Source organism: Ostrea edulis, chromosome 6 (genome assembly GCF_947568905.1).
Source record: "Ostrea edulis chromosome 6, xbOstEdul1.1, whole genome shotgun sequence".
Taxonomy (NCBI): domain Eukaryota; kingdom Metazoa; phylum Mollusca; class Bivalvia; order Ostreida; family Ostreidae; genus Ostrea; species Ostrea edulis.
In genome coordinates, this window is record NC_079169.1 from 52878050 (window position 1) to 52898516 (window position 20467).

General features: G+C 35.5%; 1 protein-coding gene and 3 non-coding genes across 4 annotated transcripts; all 4 read right to left on the minus strand.

Annotated features, from left to right (window-relative positions):
* Positions 1-2585: 2585 nt before the first annotated feature.
* On the minus strand, positions 2586-3603 carry LOC130047288 (uncharacterized). Its single transcript, XM_056141930.1, has 2 exons — positions 3529-3603; positions 2586-3149 (listed from the first exon to the last, which is right to left on the minus strand). The coding sequence occupies exons 1-2, from the start codon at positions 3601-3603 to the stop codon at positions 2586-2588; spliced, it is 639 nt and encodes a 212-aa protein (XP_055997905.1).
* Positions 3604-7675: 4072 nt separating this feature from the next.
* Trnac-gca (transfer RNA cysteine (anticodon GCA)) lies at positions 7676-7747 on the minus strand. The gene has a single exon. It is a non-coding gene; the product is annotated as a tRNA-Cys (tRNA).
* A 9068-nt stretch (positions 7748-16815) lies between these two features.
* Trnac-gca (transfer RNA cysteine (anticodon GCA)) lies at positions 16816-16887 on the minus strand. The gene has a single exon. It is a non-coding gene; the product is annotated as a tRNA-Cys (tRNA).
* A 2965-nt stretch (positions 16888-19852) lies between these two features.
* Trnac-gca (transfer RNA cysteine (anticodon GCA)) lies at positions 19853-19924 on the minus strand. Its single transcript has one exon. It is a non-coding gene; the product is annotated as a tRNA-Cys (tRNA).
* Between the last annotated feature and the right edge of the window lie 543 nt (positions 19925-20467).

The window sequence follows — 20467 nt, forward strand, 5'->3', positions numbered from 1 at the left end:
ACAATTGTGTAGTTACATTGAAGTTATGGTTCTTTAATTTTGATGTTAACGCAAACAATGCCTTTCTACCGTGATCTGCAACATGTTTTTTAGTTTGACTAAATTTGCCATTGTAAGATACAGACATGCCCAGGTAATTGAACTTATCTACAATTTCAAGTTCATTCCCCTCATATGACCATTTGTTATCAATACTAATTTTTTTACCATTATGAAAAATTATAACTTTTGTTTTCTCTACACTTACTTTCAAATTCCATTCATTAGAGTAAAAATACAGAGAATTTAACATTTTCTGAAGACCTTCAGCAGTTTCTGAGATGATAACCATATCATCAGCATACATTAAAAGAAAAATATTAATAAGTTGAATTTCGATACTTGGACAGTTTGTCTTTAAAAAATTCATTTCACAATCATTGACATAGAGTGAGAAAAGTAGGGAAGATAAAACTTCCCCCTGCAAAACTCCACATTTATTATCAAAACATTCTGTTAAATGTCCATTAAATTTGACACATGATTTGACATTATCGTACATAGATTTTATAATACAAAATATTTGGCCTTGCAAACCTTGCCTAATTAATTTACACCATAGATTGCTTCTATCAATAAGACCAAATGCTTTTTTATAATCTACACAGCAGCAATACAATTTTTGTTTCTTCTTTAAAGTACGATTGACAAGCGACTTTAAGGCAAAAATAGCATCAATAGTAGACATATTAGGTTTGAAACCAAACTGTGAATCACTTATAGTGTTATTTACTTTGTCCCACTGTAACAATCTTTGATTTATCACTGAAGTGAATAGCTTACCAAGACAACTTTTAAGGGTTATTCCTCTATAATTATTCGGATCATTACAAGCACCTTTCTTATAAATAGGTAAGATGTGTCCTTCTGATCATAACGCTGGAAAATAACCACTATCAAAAACTATATTAAACGATTTGTGTAAACACGGAATAATAACTTCACTACGCTGTAAAAATATTTCATTTACAATACAATCTTCTCCACAACATTTATTACTTTTCAGCCTCTTCATACAATTTTTTTTATTTCATCAAAGGATATAGGTACATCTAATTCTTCAAAAACAGCAGCCTGTACATTTTCACTAAAACTTTCGTTTAAATTTTGGTTTTCATGAGAGTCACAGAGCTCACGAAAATGATCTAAAAATTCTTCGCCATTTATATCAGATTTTACATTAGGCTTCTTCTTACTAAAACATTTATAGAATTCTCTCGGGTTATATTTTCTAAGGTAATCCATCATATCACCTTCATGTTTCAAATACTGTCGTTTTAGTCTAACTTTTTATATGCCGATTTTTTACATACAAGATTTTTATGGTTCTTATCAGTCATAGACTTATTAAAACTAAAAAGAGCGTTCTTGTACTCTGTGTACATTTTTTTACACGTATTATCGAACCATGGTTTATCAATTTTAACAGATCGATGATTATTGGTAACATCATTGCTAATTGATGTGCGAACGTCACAATAAGGCAATACGATATCATTAAGTAGAGTACTAAAATTCTCTACACAATCATTCATATCATATTGATTCAATATATTTACATCTAACTGGCTTAAAAGTTAATCTAAATTGTCCTTCAGAGAGGATTTTACTAAATCAGTATTACTATCGTTCCATCTGACAGACTTAACATCTTTTCTGTATGAGACATTATTATAAGTACGAGTATTTGTGTAGAATTACAAATCCGTGACATCGTTAAATTCAATGTAAAAGATACGTGTGAGTGGTCAGAAAAAGTATTGAATTGTCCAGTTACAAAATCGGTCACATTTTTTATTCGGGAACCCTCAGTCAATAAATAATCAATAAGACTGGTGCCATTTGTAGTAAAGAAGGAAAAATTACCATTCGGGTTACCTTGGTGTCTACCATTGACAACACGCATACCTGTAGTTTTACACAGATCAATGAGTTTTCTACCAAACTGATTGACTTGCTTATCTAAAGAATTACGTTTACTAAGGTTCTCGTCAGATCTGTAGTCAATTATAGCAGACAAAGTATCTGAAATGGTATTACCAATATCATCGTTTAATATGATATCATCTCTCATACCAATTCTTGAATTAAAATCACCAACTATGAAAATTTGGCCTTCAGATTTGTAGTGACAAATCGAGTCCTCAAGACTCTCAAACAAATCGATATCATTATCACTGTAAAACTTACTATTTTTAGGCGGAATGTAACAACAAGCAAAAAAACAGAGTTTGATCACATACAATACCTGGATTAATTTTAATCCAAATTATGCTGTCATAAATATTTTCAATAACATCCACATTGTTACCAAAAAAAGATTTGTAAAAGATAACGATGCCCCCGCCCCTACTAGTGGGACTGGGAAAAACTAATGTACTATAACCTGGTAAATCAAAAGTATCATCAGCTGTTACCCAGCATTCATACAGACAAACTAAATCAAACTTATTTACAAGTGCGACAAATTCAGGGTCATCTAATTTTTCACGCAGGCCGCGACATATGTTCCACGAGATAATGGAAACACAACTCTCCGTCCTGCCCTATGTCATTGGTTCGTGATCTGGATCCGCTCCCGGAGGATACACCCTGCGGCCATCAACGAACAACTTGTCAGTTATGAGTACGGCTTTTTTATTTTCTGACCGTGCGCGTTTCCAAAGAGGAATTAGAGCATTTCGTCTTTCTTTAATTTCCTTTGGGAACTGTTCTTGTATACCGTATCTGGTATCCTTAAGGTTTTTACTAGAAAGACGAATTTTTTCACGGTCAACAAAGGAGTTAAACTTCGCAACAATATGTCGAGGTTTTCCCTGCTTGCGTTTTCTCTCTATTTTAATGTCTCGTGGATTTTCAATTTTTAATTCCTTAACACATAAGTTCAGAATGAGCTCTTTTGGATCTTCTACTTCATCTTCCGGAAAACCAAAGAACAACAAATTGTCTCTCATCGTGCGGCATTGAAGATCTAGATGAGATTCTTTGAGATCTAAATTTTGTTTTTTAAGAGTGCCAATTTCAGAATTAAGTAATTTAATATTTTTGTTAGCATCTTTTGTGGACAATTTTACGACAGCTGTCTCCTTGCCCCAGGCTTTCAACTTGATCTGAAAGAAATTGCATGCTGGTCTCAAAGTCAACTGATTTTTGCTCAGATTCCTTTAACTTTCTATCAAAGCCCGACATTTTAGTGTCCAGTGAAGAAATCTTTTTGCTGAGATCATCAAGAGTAGAAAGTCTAGAGATAACATAATCAAGCTTTTTTGAGTTTCCAGTACAATGTATTGTAAGTCAGATCCCCCTCCGCCTCCGCCCGTATTACCCGGAAGAAATTGTGGATTAACTTGCTGAAACTGAGGGGACACAGATTGAGATAGAAACACTGGATTGTTAGGAGCATATTGTTGATTATTTGGAACTAACTGTTGATTAGAAATGAAGTTGGGTTGAGTTATTGGATTGTGATGTCATGTTATCACTACTCACAGTTCCTTTGTTCTGCTTGCTTTTGTTGCGTTGTTTTTTCTTTGGAGGCTGCTTGGCGGAATCGGTACTTTGCATGTCCAAAATAATGTACTAAATCATTACCACTGAAATTCACTGAATAAATTGTCCCAGGTATGAATATAATGCAGTATAGCAGAGTCTATAAGTGTAAGAGATTTCCATTCTGGTGGAGCGACACAAAACACGTCCGCTCTCCCGTGCGACCACTACTAACTAGACTGCCAAACCCAGCTGAAAGAGATGAGAGATGCTAGTTTTTGGTTGGTTTTTAAATATACATTGTAATTGAATAATTTGAAACATCGAAACCAAGAACTTACTAATGATGATTGACTATGATGTTACTTAAATTCAAACGACCGCCACTCCATTTCGTGATAGAAGTTCCGTGGCTGAGTGGTTAGAGCATCGCGCTCAAAATCACACGGCCTCTCACCTCTGCTCGGCGCGGGTTGGAATCCCGCTCGCGCCGGTAAGTGAGAAAGTTTCCCAGTTTACTTTCGGAAGGTCGGTGGTCTCTTCCCAGGTACATTGTATCTGGGTTCTCTCGTCCACCAATAAAGACCGGGCGCCACCAGATAACTGAAAAATTGTTGAGTGTGGCGGAAAACATCAAATCAATCAATCAATCGTGATAGAAGTAATTTCTTCGGAATCACAGCATTAGACTTATTCGAAAGTGAGTAGAGGAGGGAGTCATCATTGAACGACCAAAATATATTTACCAATCACATCAATCTTAAAATTTGGCCCCAATCAAATGTTATATTCACCTCAAAGGCACGTGAAGTTCAATATTCTAGAATGTTAGATCCCAGCCAATCAAAAACCTCGGAATGATTAGATCATGTAAATATTAAACTAATAGCCAGAGTAGAGTATAAAGTGACTAAATGGATTTCAACAAATCATAATACTCGTTCTCTTTCTCTTAGTCACGTGGGGATCCGGGTTAGAATAGGTCTTCAGTACCCCCTTGCTTGTCGTAAGAGGCGATTAAATGGGGCAGTCCTTCGGATGAAACCGCACAAACCGAGGTCCCGTGTCACAGCAGGTGTGGCACGATAAAGATACCTCCCTGCTCAATGGCCATAAGCGCCAAGCATAGGCCTAAATTTTGCAACCCTTCATATGAGTGAAATATTCTCGAGAGGGACGTTAAACAATATTCAATCAATCAATCTTTCTCTTAACCGGTTACGGTAGCTGCTTAATGGTAGAGCTTTCGCTTCGTAACCAGGAGGTGGTGAGTTCGAGCCCCGCTCATGCCATAGCCGCAACAAACCTAAGATGTAGAACATAGGTTAGTGATTACTCCTTCGCCGAACGTTCGACATTTAGAAGTGAGAATCACAGGCCTTTCGGATTTGACTTTAAAAATGGAGGTCCCGTGTCGCGGCAGGCGTTGACACGATAAATAACCCACACTGCTACGGCCCTGAGCGTCATGCATAGGTATAAATGTGTAGTACTTCACCTACAGGTGAGGGCGTTCTAAGAACTGGTACCCAATCCTATCTTGACAATAAAATATGTTCAATTCACAGATGACATCTCAGTACGAGTGTCCGGTGGGGATCCGGGTTAGAACAGTTCTCAGTACCCCCTGCTTATCGTAAGAGGTGACTAAATGAGGCGACCCCTCCCTACTCAATGGCCATAAGCGCCGATCATAGGCCTAAAGTCTGCTGCCCTTCAAGGGCAATGGTGACGTCTCCATATGAGTGAAAGATTCTCGAGAGAGACGTTAAACAATATACAATCAATCTATATAGTCTAGTCAATCTAGCAAATCATCTCAAAGTAATTGCAACAGAAACAAACTCGATGGAATTTAATAAACAAAAGCGTGGTTAACAACATACGAAAAATCGGACAATGGGAAATATTTCAAATTTAGACCTAAATGTTTTAGTAAACCATCGATATTTTGTGGTGTTTACGGCACGCCATACACGTAAAGGGGAGTACTAACTAACTATGACAGTCATCGGAATAAAGTTATACACGACGATCTAAAGTGCATGTAATAAAAAACGCGATTAAACAGCTTAACAGTTGTATTAAAAAGGTGATTTTAAGACCCTCTATATACATACAATTTTGCTCAGCATTTCATATTCTTTGCCGACTTCCATTGGGGAACTTTAGAAACAATTAAAGCTTCAAAATATTTTGTTTGACCCTTTACTGAATTAATTTTAATTATGAAACACAATATTTAATTTAGAAGTTATGAATAATCAATTATAAATGAAAGCTTAAAGAATTAGTGTCAATTTACAAGGGGGAATTACGTTTGTTTAAAGAGAAAGTATGGAAAGTCATTCGTGTTAAAAGTTTCAGTTATTTTGTATCTCCATCATTTGAGCAAGCGTTTTGTATTAAAAACTTTTATAAAACTAAGTAAGTAAAGTAATTTTGCTTTTCTTTTTCAAATTCAGGTTTGGGGAGTCATTCATGGGTAATAATAATGATAATTAAACATTGATAATATGAATAATGAAAACCAATGTAAGTAAACACTTGCGCCTAGTATCATGATTTGATGTAAAATGAACAATCTTAGAATCTAGTAGTTACTCTTTCTAATTAGTATTGGGCTCACGACCTGCGGAACAACATCTCCTAGCAGCATGCGACCAGCGCGCTAGACCGCCCGGCCATCTATTCAAGACATAACTTGTTTTCGATGACGATGGAATTCTCGCCACGCTTGCACACGATCATTGAGAATGGAATACAGTTATTTATCGTAAATTTTAGAGGATCATACAAAATGCACATTGTATTTAAAATGTTTTTATATAAAGCACAGAAATAGCAACGAACTCTGAAATAAACATAACTGCCCTAAGGGACGAGATCAATGTCAGATGAAAATTTAAATTCAATTAGTTAGGGGGAGGGGGATAAAAACTCCCGTAAGTTTCTGTCATCCGACATCGATTACACTTTAGTGGAAAAAGGAAAAAGATAGTTTAACATATTAATGAACATTTAATAGATTTAATGTACACTTTCATTTGTGAATAAACAGTAGAAAGGGTATACAGAGTGTTATTTATAATCGTACGTTTCTTTTCTTGTTATTCGATTAGTTTCAACATTTGTCATATTAAGTTTTAAAGGGAGGGGGTTCTTGGTTAAAACTTTGTGAACATAGTTTTTTGTGAGATATTGAACTTTTGATCTTGCCCCTAAGTGAAGAATATCGTTAAAACCAGACAATTGGTTTCCGGATGATAACTCGAAAAGTTTACAATCTAATCAAATGAAACTTTGATATATTGTTGGGTACCAGGTAAGGAAGACTCCTATTGATTTTGGAGAACAAAGGTCAAGGTCACAGTGACCGAATATAGAATGAAAATTTCAGTAAAATTTGGTTTCCGGATGATAACTCTGAAAGTTTAAATCTGAATCAAATGAAACTTTGATGTATTGTTGGGTACCAAGTAAGGAAGACCCCTATTGATTTTGGAGAAAAGGAGTCAAAGGTCAAGGTCACAGTGATCGAATATAGAATGAAAATTTCAGAAATATTTGGTTTCCGGATGATAACTCAGAAAGTTTAAATCCGAATCAAATGATACATAAAGATATTGTTATATACCAGGTAAGGAAAATCCATATTGATTTTGGAGAAAATAGGTCGAAGGTCAAGGTCACAGTGGCCGAAAATAAATTTAAAATTCCCCAAAAATTTGGTTTCCGGAGGATAACTCGAAAAATTTAAATTTGAATCAAATGAAACTTAGATATATTGTTGAATACCAGCAAAGCAAGGCCCCTATTGATTTTGGAGAAAAAAGGTCAAAGGTCAAGGTCACAGTGACCGAAAATAGATTGAAAACTTCAGACAAATATGGTTTCTGGACAGTAACTTGAAAAGTTTAAAACTGAAATTAGTTCTTCACAATTATAAATATGCCACATCATTCCTGATTTTACAATGTATCCCATGCAACTCTGCTCATGCACCCCTGGTTGCATATATTGATTTTTTAAATACAAGTTGACTGTCTTCTATGTAAAAGCCTACGATAAGAAAAAGGATTACATAACAAAAATATTTCAAATTAAAATACATGTACATTTGTATATAATAAAAAATAAAGCCTGAAGGGGACACCCGGGTTCGAACCGGGGACCTCTCGATCTGCAGTCGAATGCTCTACCACTGAGCTATATCCCCTCATAATGTCCATTTTGTATAGCTACAATATTGACTCTAGTGTTACAACAAATTTACCAATCGATAAGGAATTGTGCCGTGTTACCCTTATTCAACCATTCTTCTGTAATGTCTAAACGACTAATTCCATCTTTAGCTAAAATTGACTTAACGTCAAAAGTGAAAATTTCTTGTTAAAAATATTTTTAAACATTTTTCTTTTCACAATGGATTGATTTATTATGCTGAAGTGGTGAAAAATGCTATATTTAGGTTTATATATCAGATTGCACTAAGGTTGCGTCATATATCGTCGCCATTAATAATTGAAGATAACGTGTTGTAAAATCTGCAGCGACTAATTACGTATGGAGAAAGATTTCACCACCTCCCCCGCCAAAAGAATACGTCAGGAGATTATTTTGCTTATAATCTAAATGGTAACCAAATCTATCAATGCATTCGGCCATTGTTCACACAATGTTTCACATGTTTTTCTTGTCTTACTTCAGCGTATTGACTCTCAAGCTCGTAATGAAAATGACATAGAAACAATAATCTATTTATCTGTTGAAGGCGGCAATCCGGTGTAACATTGACGAATGTTTTTGTTTTACTTTGTACTCAAAAATTTGTGTAATATATTTATCACTGTTAGGTGTATGCTAGACTGGGAAATTCCGAAGTGTATTTGTATAAGATTTTGATACGGAAGTGGTGAAATCCGACCAACCCAGTAGCAGGAATAACACTTCAAATGATTTTATTTTTAGTTACCTTATTATGTATGGTTTTATACATTTTTAACCATGTGCCACAAGGATATAACTTAATGGTATATAGTTTTGACAAGATTCCACAGAACTCCAACTATATAATACATTGTTGTGACATCATATTATAATTTCTTCACTGCATATCAGATCAAATGGAATTAGTAATATAAAGGATAGACGTAATATAATATGGTTTTGGTGTCATTGTTTAAAAAGACCGTATGCCATGTTGTTTTGATATCATCTTATAACGTCTAAACCCACTGCTCTATGAATGTGACTTAATGAAATACAGTTTTGACGAAATATTATAAAATTTATACTGAATATTATGTGCATTCGACAATGTAATACGTTGAGTTGATATCATAAGATAGGATTTTCACTACATATTATATTATCTAGATTTAAAAATATAAAGAGTAGACTTAAAGACCTAACGATATAAAGAATAGACTTAATATTGTATGTTATTGACAATATGATGCGTATTCTGTAGCCATAAAACAGTTGTGGCGTTCCATAGAGAACAATGTACCACACATTATTGAAATGATTATCTGTCTGTACAATCCAAATGGTATACACTTCCCGTGTGATTTGGGGAAACTTTGCAAACGACGACTGCGTGGAGAACACGAGCACAGTACATATGTACATGTACCTCAACGCGAAATTAATTTCAAAGTCAAACACCTGTTTTGTCTGACTTTTAAATACTCCTTTTAATGATACTTGAAACTAATAAAAGCATGGAAGCTTGTGTTGATCTATATCTTTTACCTTAGTTTGGTTGTAATTAAACGAACGTAAACTAAATGATGGAAAAACTGAGATAATGGTGGTTGCTAGTGCCCACAACCAGTGCCTTGTGAAGGATATCCGTCTGAAGATTGGCGAGGCAATATTGACACCTAAGTCTACTGTTAAAAACCTCAGTGCCGCCCTGGACGCCACCTTATCAATGGAAATACTAGCTGCAGAACTGTAGCTCTCTGAAAAAATATTTTGACATAACAGAGAGCTACAGAGCCACCCCTTATAAAAACCTTCGATTTACGGCGCACAAAAAGCTGCGCACGGTTGAGGCCTTATATCGTTGTAATCTTGAGTTGCTGTCTCATAAATTTAATATAAAAAAATTCTTAACATATTTTCCTACTATACTTGTGTCTAAACATATCTTCAAATATTCATTAAAGCCCCATACGACCTGAAAACTCCCAGCTTCAAATGATTTCGTTTGTTGACGTAGCCATGTTAGGTAGCCGGTCAATTCGTACCCTGTTGCTGTTAGTATCTATTCATAAAATTCGTTATATGTTATGTATTCGCTCTTCATTTATTATCAATACGAATAATTTATAGAAATTAAAAAAATAAAGTTTTTCTAAAGGTAAAATAAGCTCTTGATTCATGAAAATGCTACGAAAGTCCTTAACATTCGTGTGGCAGGGATGGAGACCGGACCAGACTAATGAAAGCCGCATTGCCGTGAGTTTATCTATTTGAATGATTATTATTTAAAGGTACTGGGGTGATATATTATTTAAAATATTTAGCTAAAATATTTGTGGGGATATTAGTTCACATCTAGATGTCATTGTGCAAGTATGGACATTAACCAGGATTCGAATTGACCGGCTACCTAACATGGCTACGTCAACAAACGAAATCATTTGAAGCTGGGAGTTTTCAGGTCGTATGGGGCTTTAATGAATATTTGAAGGTATGTTTAGACACAAGTATAGTAGGAAAATATGTTAAGAATTTTTTAATATTAAATTTATGAGACAACAACTCAAGAATACAACGATATAAGACCTCAACCGTGCGCAGCTTTTTGTGCGCCGTAAATCGAAGGTTTTTATAAGGGGTGGCTCTGTAGCTCTCTGTTATGTCAAAATATTATGTCAAAATATTTTTTCAGAGAGCTACAGTTCTGCAGCTATGGAAATACAAGTCAGCTCCGTGGTAAGGAAGATGTACTTCAACATCAGGAGAATCTCCAAGGTAAAACACCATCTCACCCTGGAAGCGTGTGCGAAGGTCATCAATGCAACAGTCATATCACACCTTGACTATCACAATGCCCTCCTGCTTGGCATGACCGATCGCCCCATGCACCGACTACAAGTGGCTCAGAACAACGCTGCACGTTGTCTCACAAGAACATGCTACAGACAACATATTTCGCCGGTACTTCAACAACAACACTGGCTGCCTGTAAAGCAACGTGTTGTGTTTAAAGTGGTGACAACCATACACAAGTCACTACACTATTTTTATCTTAAATGTAGGTCATGGATGGACCAATCCAGCTGAAATGCATACTGAACTTGTATTCCTCCAAGAGGAAACCTCCGATTAAATTTCAGGGCAATATCTGTATCCATAATGAAAAAAAGCCCGGAAAACTATTTGACCTACTTTTAGTCCTAATGTAGGTCACGGACGGACGGACCAATCCAGCTGAAATGCAAACTGAACTTGTATTTCTCTGAAAGGAAGCTTATGTATAAATTTCAGGGCAATATCTGTATCTGTAACGCAAAAAAGTCCGGAAAACTGTTTGACCTACTTATAGCCCTAAAGTAGGTCAACGATGGACCAATCCAGCTGAAATGCAAACTTACTCTTATAATTCTTGAGGAAGATATTGTGACCAAATTTCAAAGTTGTACATGCATCCGTTACGGAAAAAAGTCCGGAAAACATGACCCGGGACGGACGGACGGACAAACGGACAGCGCCATAAAAATTGTTGAGTGTGGCGGAAAACATCAATCAATTCTCAGCACCATCATACATGAGAGAGCTATGTCCTGTTTACCAGCCACATAGGACCTTGAGATTATCATCCGACCCATGGAAACTGGTAGTGAAGAAATCATCAAACAAATACGATGCAAGAGCCATAAAAACATTAGGTGCACAATTGTGGAATAAACTGCCAGAACTTCGAGAGCTTGAAGCACATGGAGCATTCCGCAAGAACCTATTAAAACTCTTGTTCAAGCGTGAATATGCCCTGTAAATGTAAAATTCAGTGCAATATCAAAGATTCCATGTACAAGCTCTTGCAAACTGAATTTTGATCCAGCATACCTGTGTGTCAATTGTATCTTGTCTAGTCAAAGCCAGCCACTTTGTCATTTTACTACCATGTTTTATTTAAATTCATTCTATTGTTTTATCATTTCCTTTATACCTCTTGCAGGTCTATTATTGGTAAATTATCATTGATTATTAGCACAAACAATGTACAGCGCATGTAATTTTGCGCTTTATAAATGAATAAAATAATAATCAGTACAATTACGATATTCTTATAATAATTAAGGGACTTTTAAATTGTCTATAATGTTCAAAAGCTCAAATATAATGTCCCTCCATATATTTTCCCCATGTTGGACTTGATTGAGAAATCATGGGAATAAATTACATTCTATATGGTGAAGAGGTGAAAATAACGAGCAGTGATTAATCCCACAACTCCTATAAAGAATACAAAATAAAGAGTTCTGCTAACAGGTGGGATCAGGTGCGTAGGAATAAGTTTCTCCTGTCGATCAGGAGCCCTTTATCTTGATCACCCGCCCTGAGCCCTATATCTTGACCAGGTAAACGGAGTAATCCGTAGTCAAAATCATTGTGCCAAGAACGACCTGACAATTCGTATGAAACACGTTAGGCATCATTTGAACCAATGATAATTTTTATTGACAAATTAGATCGTAATGACGACCATAGAATATGCGAAATGCCTACCCTAAACGAGACTGCTAAAACCCCTGTAACACCAACCCATCTGCCTCCTTCGACTCAAAACCCGATTATACGCAGAACAAGCTCTTGTGTATCGAATTAGTTGAAAGATATAAACACCATATGAAGGTGATAATGGTATTGCTACATAAATCTGGGCATTGTATTCGTTTTTCTCATTGAAAATAATTTAAATTTTCATCGTTGTTTTGGAAATGTTTTATTTATAACGTGTAGTTAAACAATACAAAATCTATAGAAATACCTTCTGTAAATCTGTTCAATAAAAGTTTGTAATAATAACAGGCATTCTGAGAGTATTGCATGGCAATACATAGTCCCCTACTGGTCGCAAAAATCACTGTACCACAACAATATTCAAAGTTCATTATGTAGGTTATGGTAAAAGGGAAAATTGGGGAACCAGGATAGGAATGGTTGGAAATCAACTACTATTCGAGTAGAGATTAGACCAAGAAAAAAGACAAATTTATAATTAGGTTAAGGTCTTTAACCAAGTCAATAAACTGTGACATGTAGATGATCATGAATAAGTTAGCTATATTGTAGTATTACTATGCTAGAAGTTTTAATGAGTGTAGTATTCTTAATTCTTATCTACAGAGATAAGAAACTTGGATGTAAACTAACAATTCATGCTATTTTTCTACGTCCAAGGGCCATAACTTAATGGAAAATCAACGGACCAAGATGAAATTCAAACTTGATCTGTAACTTGTTATGACAAAGCAACGTACCAGATATCAAATGAATATCTGCAAGCACAACCCAAAAAAAAGTCCGGAAAACTGATAATTCATGCTATTTTTCTAAGTCCAAGGGTCATAACTAAGTGAAAAATCAACGGACCGAGATGAAATTCAAACTTGATCTGTAACTTGTTATGACAAAGCAATGTACCAAATATCAAATGAATATCTGCAAGCATAACCAAAAAAAGTCTGGAAAACTAATTATTCATGCTATTTTTCTAAGCCCAAGGGCCATAACTAAGTCAATCTAATTAAAATTAGATGTTAGATCCGCTCATATATTCGCTATGTGTAGCGAGTATGTGAGCGGATCTAACATCTAATTTTAATTAGATTGTAACTAAGTGAAAAATCAACGGACCGAGACGAAGTTCGAACTTGATCTATAACTTGTTATGACAAAGCCACATACCAAATATAAAATAAATATCTGCAAGAAGAGAAAAAAAGTGCGGAAAACTGGACGGACAGACGGACGGAGCGCAAACCTAAAGTCCCCTCGACTTCGTCGGTAGGGGACTAATAATATTTATTTATATAGGGCCCTATATGATTATAAATAACCACTCTAAAGCGCTGCACACATTAAAAATGATACAGCATGTTATAAACGTAGTAAAAGGAAATCATAATAGCACTAAGACAGATAGTATCAAAACAATGCTAGAAAAACATCAATAATGTGAAGTAAAATTACTAAAATCTAAAACATGATACGCAAGAAAAAAATTCCACGCCGTACAATCAAATGCTAAAAAATGCAATAGTTGAAATAAACATACAATTATACACTTGAAAAAGTCATGTTAAAATGATGGTAAAGAAACCATAAAGATTTAACCACCTACAATACTAATAATATGCACGTCTAAAAAGATGTGTTTTTAAAAGTATTCAAATTCTGACAACGGCGGAGGGTATCAGGTAGAGAGTTCCAGAGTGTAGCTGCTGCCACATCCAAGCGCCTTTTTCCATATGTGGAGGTTCGACATCTAGGTCTAACTAATGTCAGTGAATTTTCAGATCAGTGGTCACCTCCTCCAAGTATTTTGGTACCATCTTCTGAATCACCTTGTATGCGTACAGGGCCGTAAATTACATGGAGGCGGAGGAGGCAGCTGCCTCCTCCAACTTTTGAGCCAAAAAAAATTAAAATTTAAAGTTCATTAGAATTTATGTTGTTTCCAATAACTAAGAACATAATACCTCCCTTAAAAAGCATTCCAAATCTTTCTTTTAGAATGAGTTAGTCAAGTAACATCTTAGAAGGCCCTAGAATCAAGGATTTTGCACGAAACGTGTTCAGTGTGCACAAAATGTGCTCAGCGTCTGGGGGCCTGGGCGGCCCCCAGACCCCCGCCTAATTTCCTGCCTCCTCCAAATTGAAGGTTAATTTACGGCCCTGGCGTAGAGGATAATTGTAGACGTGAAGATGAATTTTGATGTGATAACAAAATGTAATTTATGTAGAATATTAGGTTCATTATCAAAATAACATTGGATAGGATGTTAGAGAGAAAATGAAGACTTTAATTTATTTAATTTTTTTATTCATTTACTTTTTTACATTTTTTTTTTTTTTTTGCCATTCAAGAGGATGCTGACTATCATATTAAGATAAACTATCTGAACTATGATAAAAAGCAGATTACCTATGGGTGCCATCAATTTAAAAACACAGAAGTGGACACCCGGGTTCAAACCTCGATCTGCAGTCGAATGATCTACCGCTCAGCTACAACATTTACTCAAGTTTACAACAAATACCAATCGATAAGGAGTTGTGCCGCGTTACCTTCAACCACTCTTCTGTAATAGTTTAAGGTTGAGCTAAAATCGACCTCACATCAAAAGTGAATAATTTCTTGTAAGGAATATTTTAAGCATTTTCGTTACACATTCTGTACCTATTGTTTTATGCTGAGGTGGTGTTAAGACGTTATTTCTATTTATAGGTTTTATCTTTCTAGAATGTAAATCACATTATCTTAAAATTGCGTCATGCAACGTCTCTTCATTAATAAATGTGGTATGAGATTGAAGATAACATATTGTAAAACGTGCAGTGGGTTGATTGATTGATTTCATATGGTTTAACGTCCTTCTCAAATATATTTCACTCATACAGAGACGTCACGGGCTGCAAAATTTAGGCCTATGTTCGGCGCTTATGGCCTTTGAGCAGGGAAGGATCTTTATCGTGCCACACCTGCTGTGATACGAGGCCTCGGTTTTTGTGGTCTCATCCGAAGGATCGCCCCATTACGAAAAGCAAGGGGTACTGAGGACTTATTCTAATTCGACAGTGGGTAGTGAGTCACTCAAAAACGTCACCCATACCACTCCTTCATAAAAAAAAAAACTACGTGATTATCTTGCAATGTGAATGGTAACCAACTCTTCCAATACATTCGGCCATTGTTCACGCATTGTTTTTCTTTCCTTACTGACGAATGTTTTTCGATTTTGTACCGAAAAAAATATCACTAGCTATATGCTACATGTAGGTTCGGAATTTCTTATGAAAAATTAATTTAATTAATTGCAAAAATCAGTGTACCACAACAATATTCAAAGTTCATTATGTAGGTTATGGTAAAAGGGAAAATAAAAATATAAAATAAATATTTGCAAGAACAGAGAAAAAAAGTGCGGAAAACTGGACTGACGGACGGAGCGCAAACCTAAAGTCCCCTCGATTTCGTCGGTAGGGGACTAATAACGGCGTAGTAAAGATCGTAGTAGTCATTTTCCGTAAAAGGCCATATTTGGAAGCTGTTCGCTTACGCAATGACAAGTTCCGGTAAAATGGAAGCTGTACACAGCGAATATTCAAACTTGTAGGTTTTAGTTCTCTTTCTACGCTAATTAAAATGGAATTGATGTCGAGTCAGTTGTGATGGTAACTTTTTTGGTTGTATATTGATGATATGTGACATGATTTTAACTGAAACATGTTCTGAGTGCATTTTTTATTTTGCTGCATTGTAGGTATATGGGACGCATTCTATCGTTAAACCGGGTCCGTAGGACATTATCACTTTAACGATAGAACATTCTGTCTAGCTAACCCCTACTAGGTACCTGAACCCAACTCTGGTATATTATTTGTCTATACAATTCAAAATGTTATACACAATCCATGTGATTTGGGGAAACTTTCCAAACGACGACTGCGTGGAGAATACGAACACAGTACCTCAAAGTGAAATTCATTTCAAAGTCAAACACACGCTTTGTCTGACTTTTTAAGGACGTTTGATACAAACCAAAATATGGAAGCTTGTGTTATCTATATATTTTGCCTTAGTTTGGTTGTAATCAGTACACATTTAGAAAAAATAAGGGACTTGTAAATTTTCTATGATGTTCAAAAGTTGATATATCGTACCCCTCCCATCTTTTCCCACTTTTTTGGACTTATTGAGAAATCCATGTGTATAAATTACATTCTACGCGGTAAATTGTATTGTGACATTGTTCTTACGAAAATCAATTTAATTTTCATTTCATTGACGTTTTGAAAAAATGTTTGTAATAAGAATCGTGAAAGAAAACAAAAACTATAGAAATGCCTTCTTCTTGTATATCAATCATTAGATGAGGATTTTTGGTGTGATAAAAATGTAATTTACGTGGTGTATTAAGTTCATTATCAAAATAATACTGGACAGGATGATGGAGAGCGAATGAAGGTTTTTGAAATTTTGTGGTTTTTTACGTCCATGTATAAGATAAGATATTTTGATATCCAACAATTTAAAAAGTGTGAAGGGGACACCCGGGTTCGAACCGGGGACCTCTCGATCTGCAGTCGAATGCTCTACCGCTGAGCTATATCCCCTCATGATAGCTAGTACATATTACAACATTAACTCCAGTGTTACAACAAATTTACCAATCGATAAGGAATTGTGCCGCGTTACCCTTATTCAACCATTTTTCTGTAATGTCTAAAGGACTAGTTCCATCTTTAGCTAAAACCAGCCCAACGATAAAAGTGAATATTTTATTGTTAAAATTATATATTAACATTTTCTTTTCAATTAATATATTGCTTTCGTATGTTGAGGTGGTGAAAAATGCGATTGATTGATTGAATATTGTGTAACATCCCTCTCGAGAATCTTTCAGTCATATGGAGATGTCACCATTATCGGTGAAGGGCTGCAAAATTTAGGCCTATGCTCGGCGCTTACGGCCTTTGAGCAGAGAGAGATTTTTATCGTGCCACATGACACCTGCTGTTACACGGGACTTGGTTTTTGTGGTCTCATCCGAAGGACCGCCCCATTTAGTCGCCTCTTACGACAAAGAAGGGGTACTGAGGACCTCTTCAAACCCTGACCCCATGGGATTGAAAAGATGCTATATTTAGGATTAAATGACGAGAGTATAAATAAAATTGCGCTAACATTGCGTCATTCAACATCGCCAGTAATAATTGTGGTATGAAACAGAAGAATGTGCAGCGAATAATAACGAATTTTTATTAAAATTATTTCACACACCCCAAAGAATACGTCAGGAGATTGTTTTCTTATAATGTGAATGGTAGCCTAATCTTCCAATCCTTTCAGGCATTGGTCACACGTCCCTTTTCTTGCCTTACGCCGGCGTGTTGACTCTCAGTGTAGTGAAAGTGACATAGAGACAATAATCTATATATAGTGTGTTTGTTGAAGGAAATCTGGTGTAACATTGATAAACGTTTTTCTTTTTTACTTTGTACTTAAATTTGTAGTATATATTTTTCACTGCTAGCTCTATGCTGAGCTGGGATTTCCGAACTGTATTTATTTCCTATTTTAATATGGAAGCGGTGAAATAAGATAAGACTTATAGCAGAAATAACACTGTGAAATGATTTTAGTTTCAGTTATCTTCTTGTGTGTGTATGTATACATAAAGGAATGTGTCATGATTGTTCAAAATTTCGCTGTATAATACCCAGAAATGTTTTAGCTTTTGATAAACAAATAAGACATTAAAGTAACTCCTAGATTATCTTTCTCAGGTACAAAGTGCAGCTCCTAGATTATCTCACCTGTCAGTATCTCACCTGTCAGTATCTTACCTGTCAGTATCTCACCTGTCAGTATCTTACCTGTCAGTATCTCACCTGTCAGTATCTTACCTGTCAGTATCTCACCTGTCAGTATCTTATCTGTCAGTGTCTCACCTGTCAGTATCTTACCTGTCAGTATCTCACCTGTCAGTATCTTACCTGTCAGTATCTCACCTGTCAGTATCTTACCTGTCAGTATCTCACCTGTCAGTATCTTGCCCTTCAGGTACACAGTGCAGCTCTTACATTAATTTCAGAAATCATTTCAAAATACAATTACTGCAGTTCAAGTATAGTACGGCTTGAATAAGATTTGTAAAGCAAAGACTCGTAATAATCTTCATTGTTTTTCTATTTACATGAAGAAATGTCTGCTGTTGTTAAAACTTGAATAGTCCATCACATTCTTTCAATAAATTAAAGCATATAATCATATGGAAGTGCAAAATCTTCTGCATTCAATGAAACGTGGCATAAATGAAGACTGTATAGATATAAGCAATTTGTATATCTTTAATTTGTAATATCAGAGACCAACATATCGTCTATTACTACAATGATCATCTTTCTGTACAATTGAAAATGTTGTACACTTTTCGTTCTGTTTGGGGGGAACTTTGCAAACGACGACTGCGTAGAGAACATGGACACGGTACCTGAAGTAAGAAAAACATTGCAAAGTCAAACACGCGTGTTGTCTGGGTTTTTTTAATGACTCCTTTTAAGAGACGTTTGTTACCAACCAAAATATGGAAGCTTGTGTTGATCTATATCTTTTGCCTTAGTTTGGTTGTAATTAGTACAATACGCAACTTCCGAGATATCAGCTCTTCTGTGATAGAGGTACGCTCAGTGTTCTGTTGAACGGTGGCGTGGGTACAAGATGTATACATATACTATAGACTAGCTATGTAAATACGGATAAAAGTAATGAAAGTGTAAATTTTGTTTATACCAGCCGTTGGTATACATTAAACTGACCATATCAAGAATGATATTTGATTGAATTAGGCCATTAAATTAAATCTAAAACTATTTTTTACTTTCTCTTCTGCACAAGTGATATTTTAATCAAAGAAAAAAGGTGAATATCGATTTTCGTTTGAGCTATTTTACTATTTAATGCCAATAAACTCACTAATACTGTGTGTCCCTGCAGTTTGGGTGGTTCCATAATGTCAGATTATCGGCCTTTAGGCAATATATGAAGGCAACGATAAGCATTTGTACCCACCGCGTGTGGACGATAGAATGTTTTGCGTCTCACTGTGCATAAGAGTTCCACAAAGGGAAAGAACTATTGGGCAACTCGGAAATTGCGTATTACAATATTCATAAAATAAATAAGTGACTTGTAAATAACCAGCCCAACGATAAAAGTGAATATTTTCTTGTTAAAATTATATCTTAACATTTTCTTTTCAATTAATAGACTTGTAAATTTTCTATGATGTACAAAAGTTGAATGATGGTACTCTCCATGCATGCATATATTTCCCCACTGTCACGGCCTTAATTGAAAAATCATGGGAATATTCTACAGGGTAAATTGTATCTATTTTAATTATAAAAGCATATTTGTCATTTACATCATTTTTGAAAAATGTAAGTGTGTAGCAAGTGCCATTTATTACTCGTTAAGATCGAATGAGAAAATTAAACACTTGGTTCAACTTGATTACTCGTTAAGGAAAACACTATAGAAATATATTTTTCTGTATATTTTTTTTAAAAAGAAGGAAGGGGACACCCGGGTTCGAACCGGGGACCTCTCGATCTGCAGTCGAATGCTCTACCACTGAGCTATATCCCCTCATAATGTCATTTACATATAACTTTAACATCGACGCTAGTGTTACAACAAATTTACCAATCGATAAGGAGTTGTGCCGTGTTACCCTTATTCAACCATTCTTCTGTAATGTCTAAAGGACTAATTCCATCTTTAGCTACAATTAGCCTTACGTCAAAGGTGAATATTATTTCTGTTTAACATTTTCTTTTCAATTAATAAATTGCTTCCTTATGTTGAGGTGGTGGAAAATTGCTATAGTTAGGTTTATATTTCGTGAGTATAAATCGCATTGCTTTAAGATTGCGTCATACAACATCGCCATGAAACCGAAGGTAACGTTTTGTAAAACATGCGATGACTAAAATGGAGGCCCCATCTCTTAAGGGGGTTATTTTGCTTATAATCTGAATGGCACACCAAATCTTCCAATAAAATCAGCCAACTTCAGCTGTTCAGCGAACTGATTTTCAAACTTGTAGTAAAAGCGACAATTAGAAACGCAATCATATATTTATTTGTTGAAGGAAATATGGTGTACGGTAGACGGATGTTTTTGTTTGT

Excerpts from the sequence above, each read along its gene's own strand:
- LOC130047288 (XM_056141930.1), bottom strand. The coding sequence starts at position 3,603 with ATGCAAAGTACCGATTCCGCCAAGCAGCCTCCAAAGAAAAAACAACGC. Across the intron at positions 3,150-3,528 it reads GCAAGCAGAACAAAGGAACT|ATCAAGTTGAAAGCCTGGGG; the intron begins GTGAGTAGTGAT and ends AATTTCTTTCAG.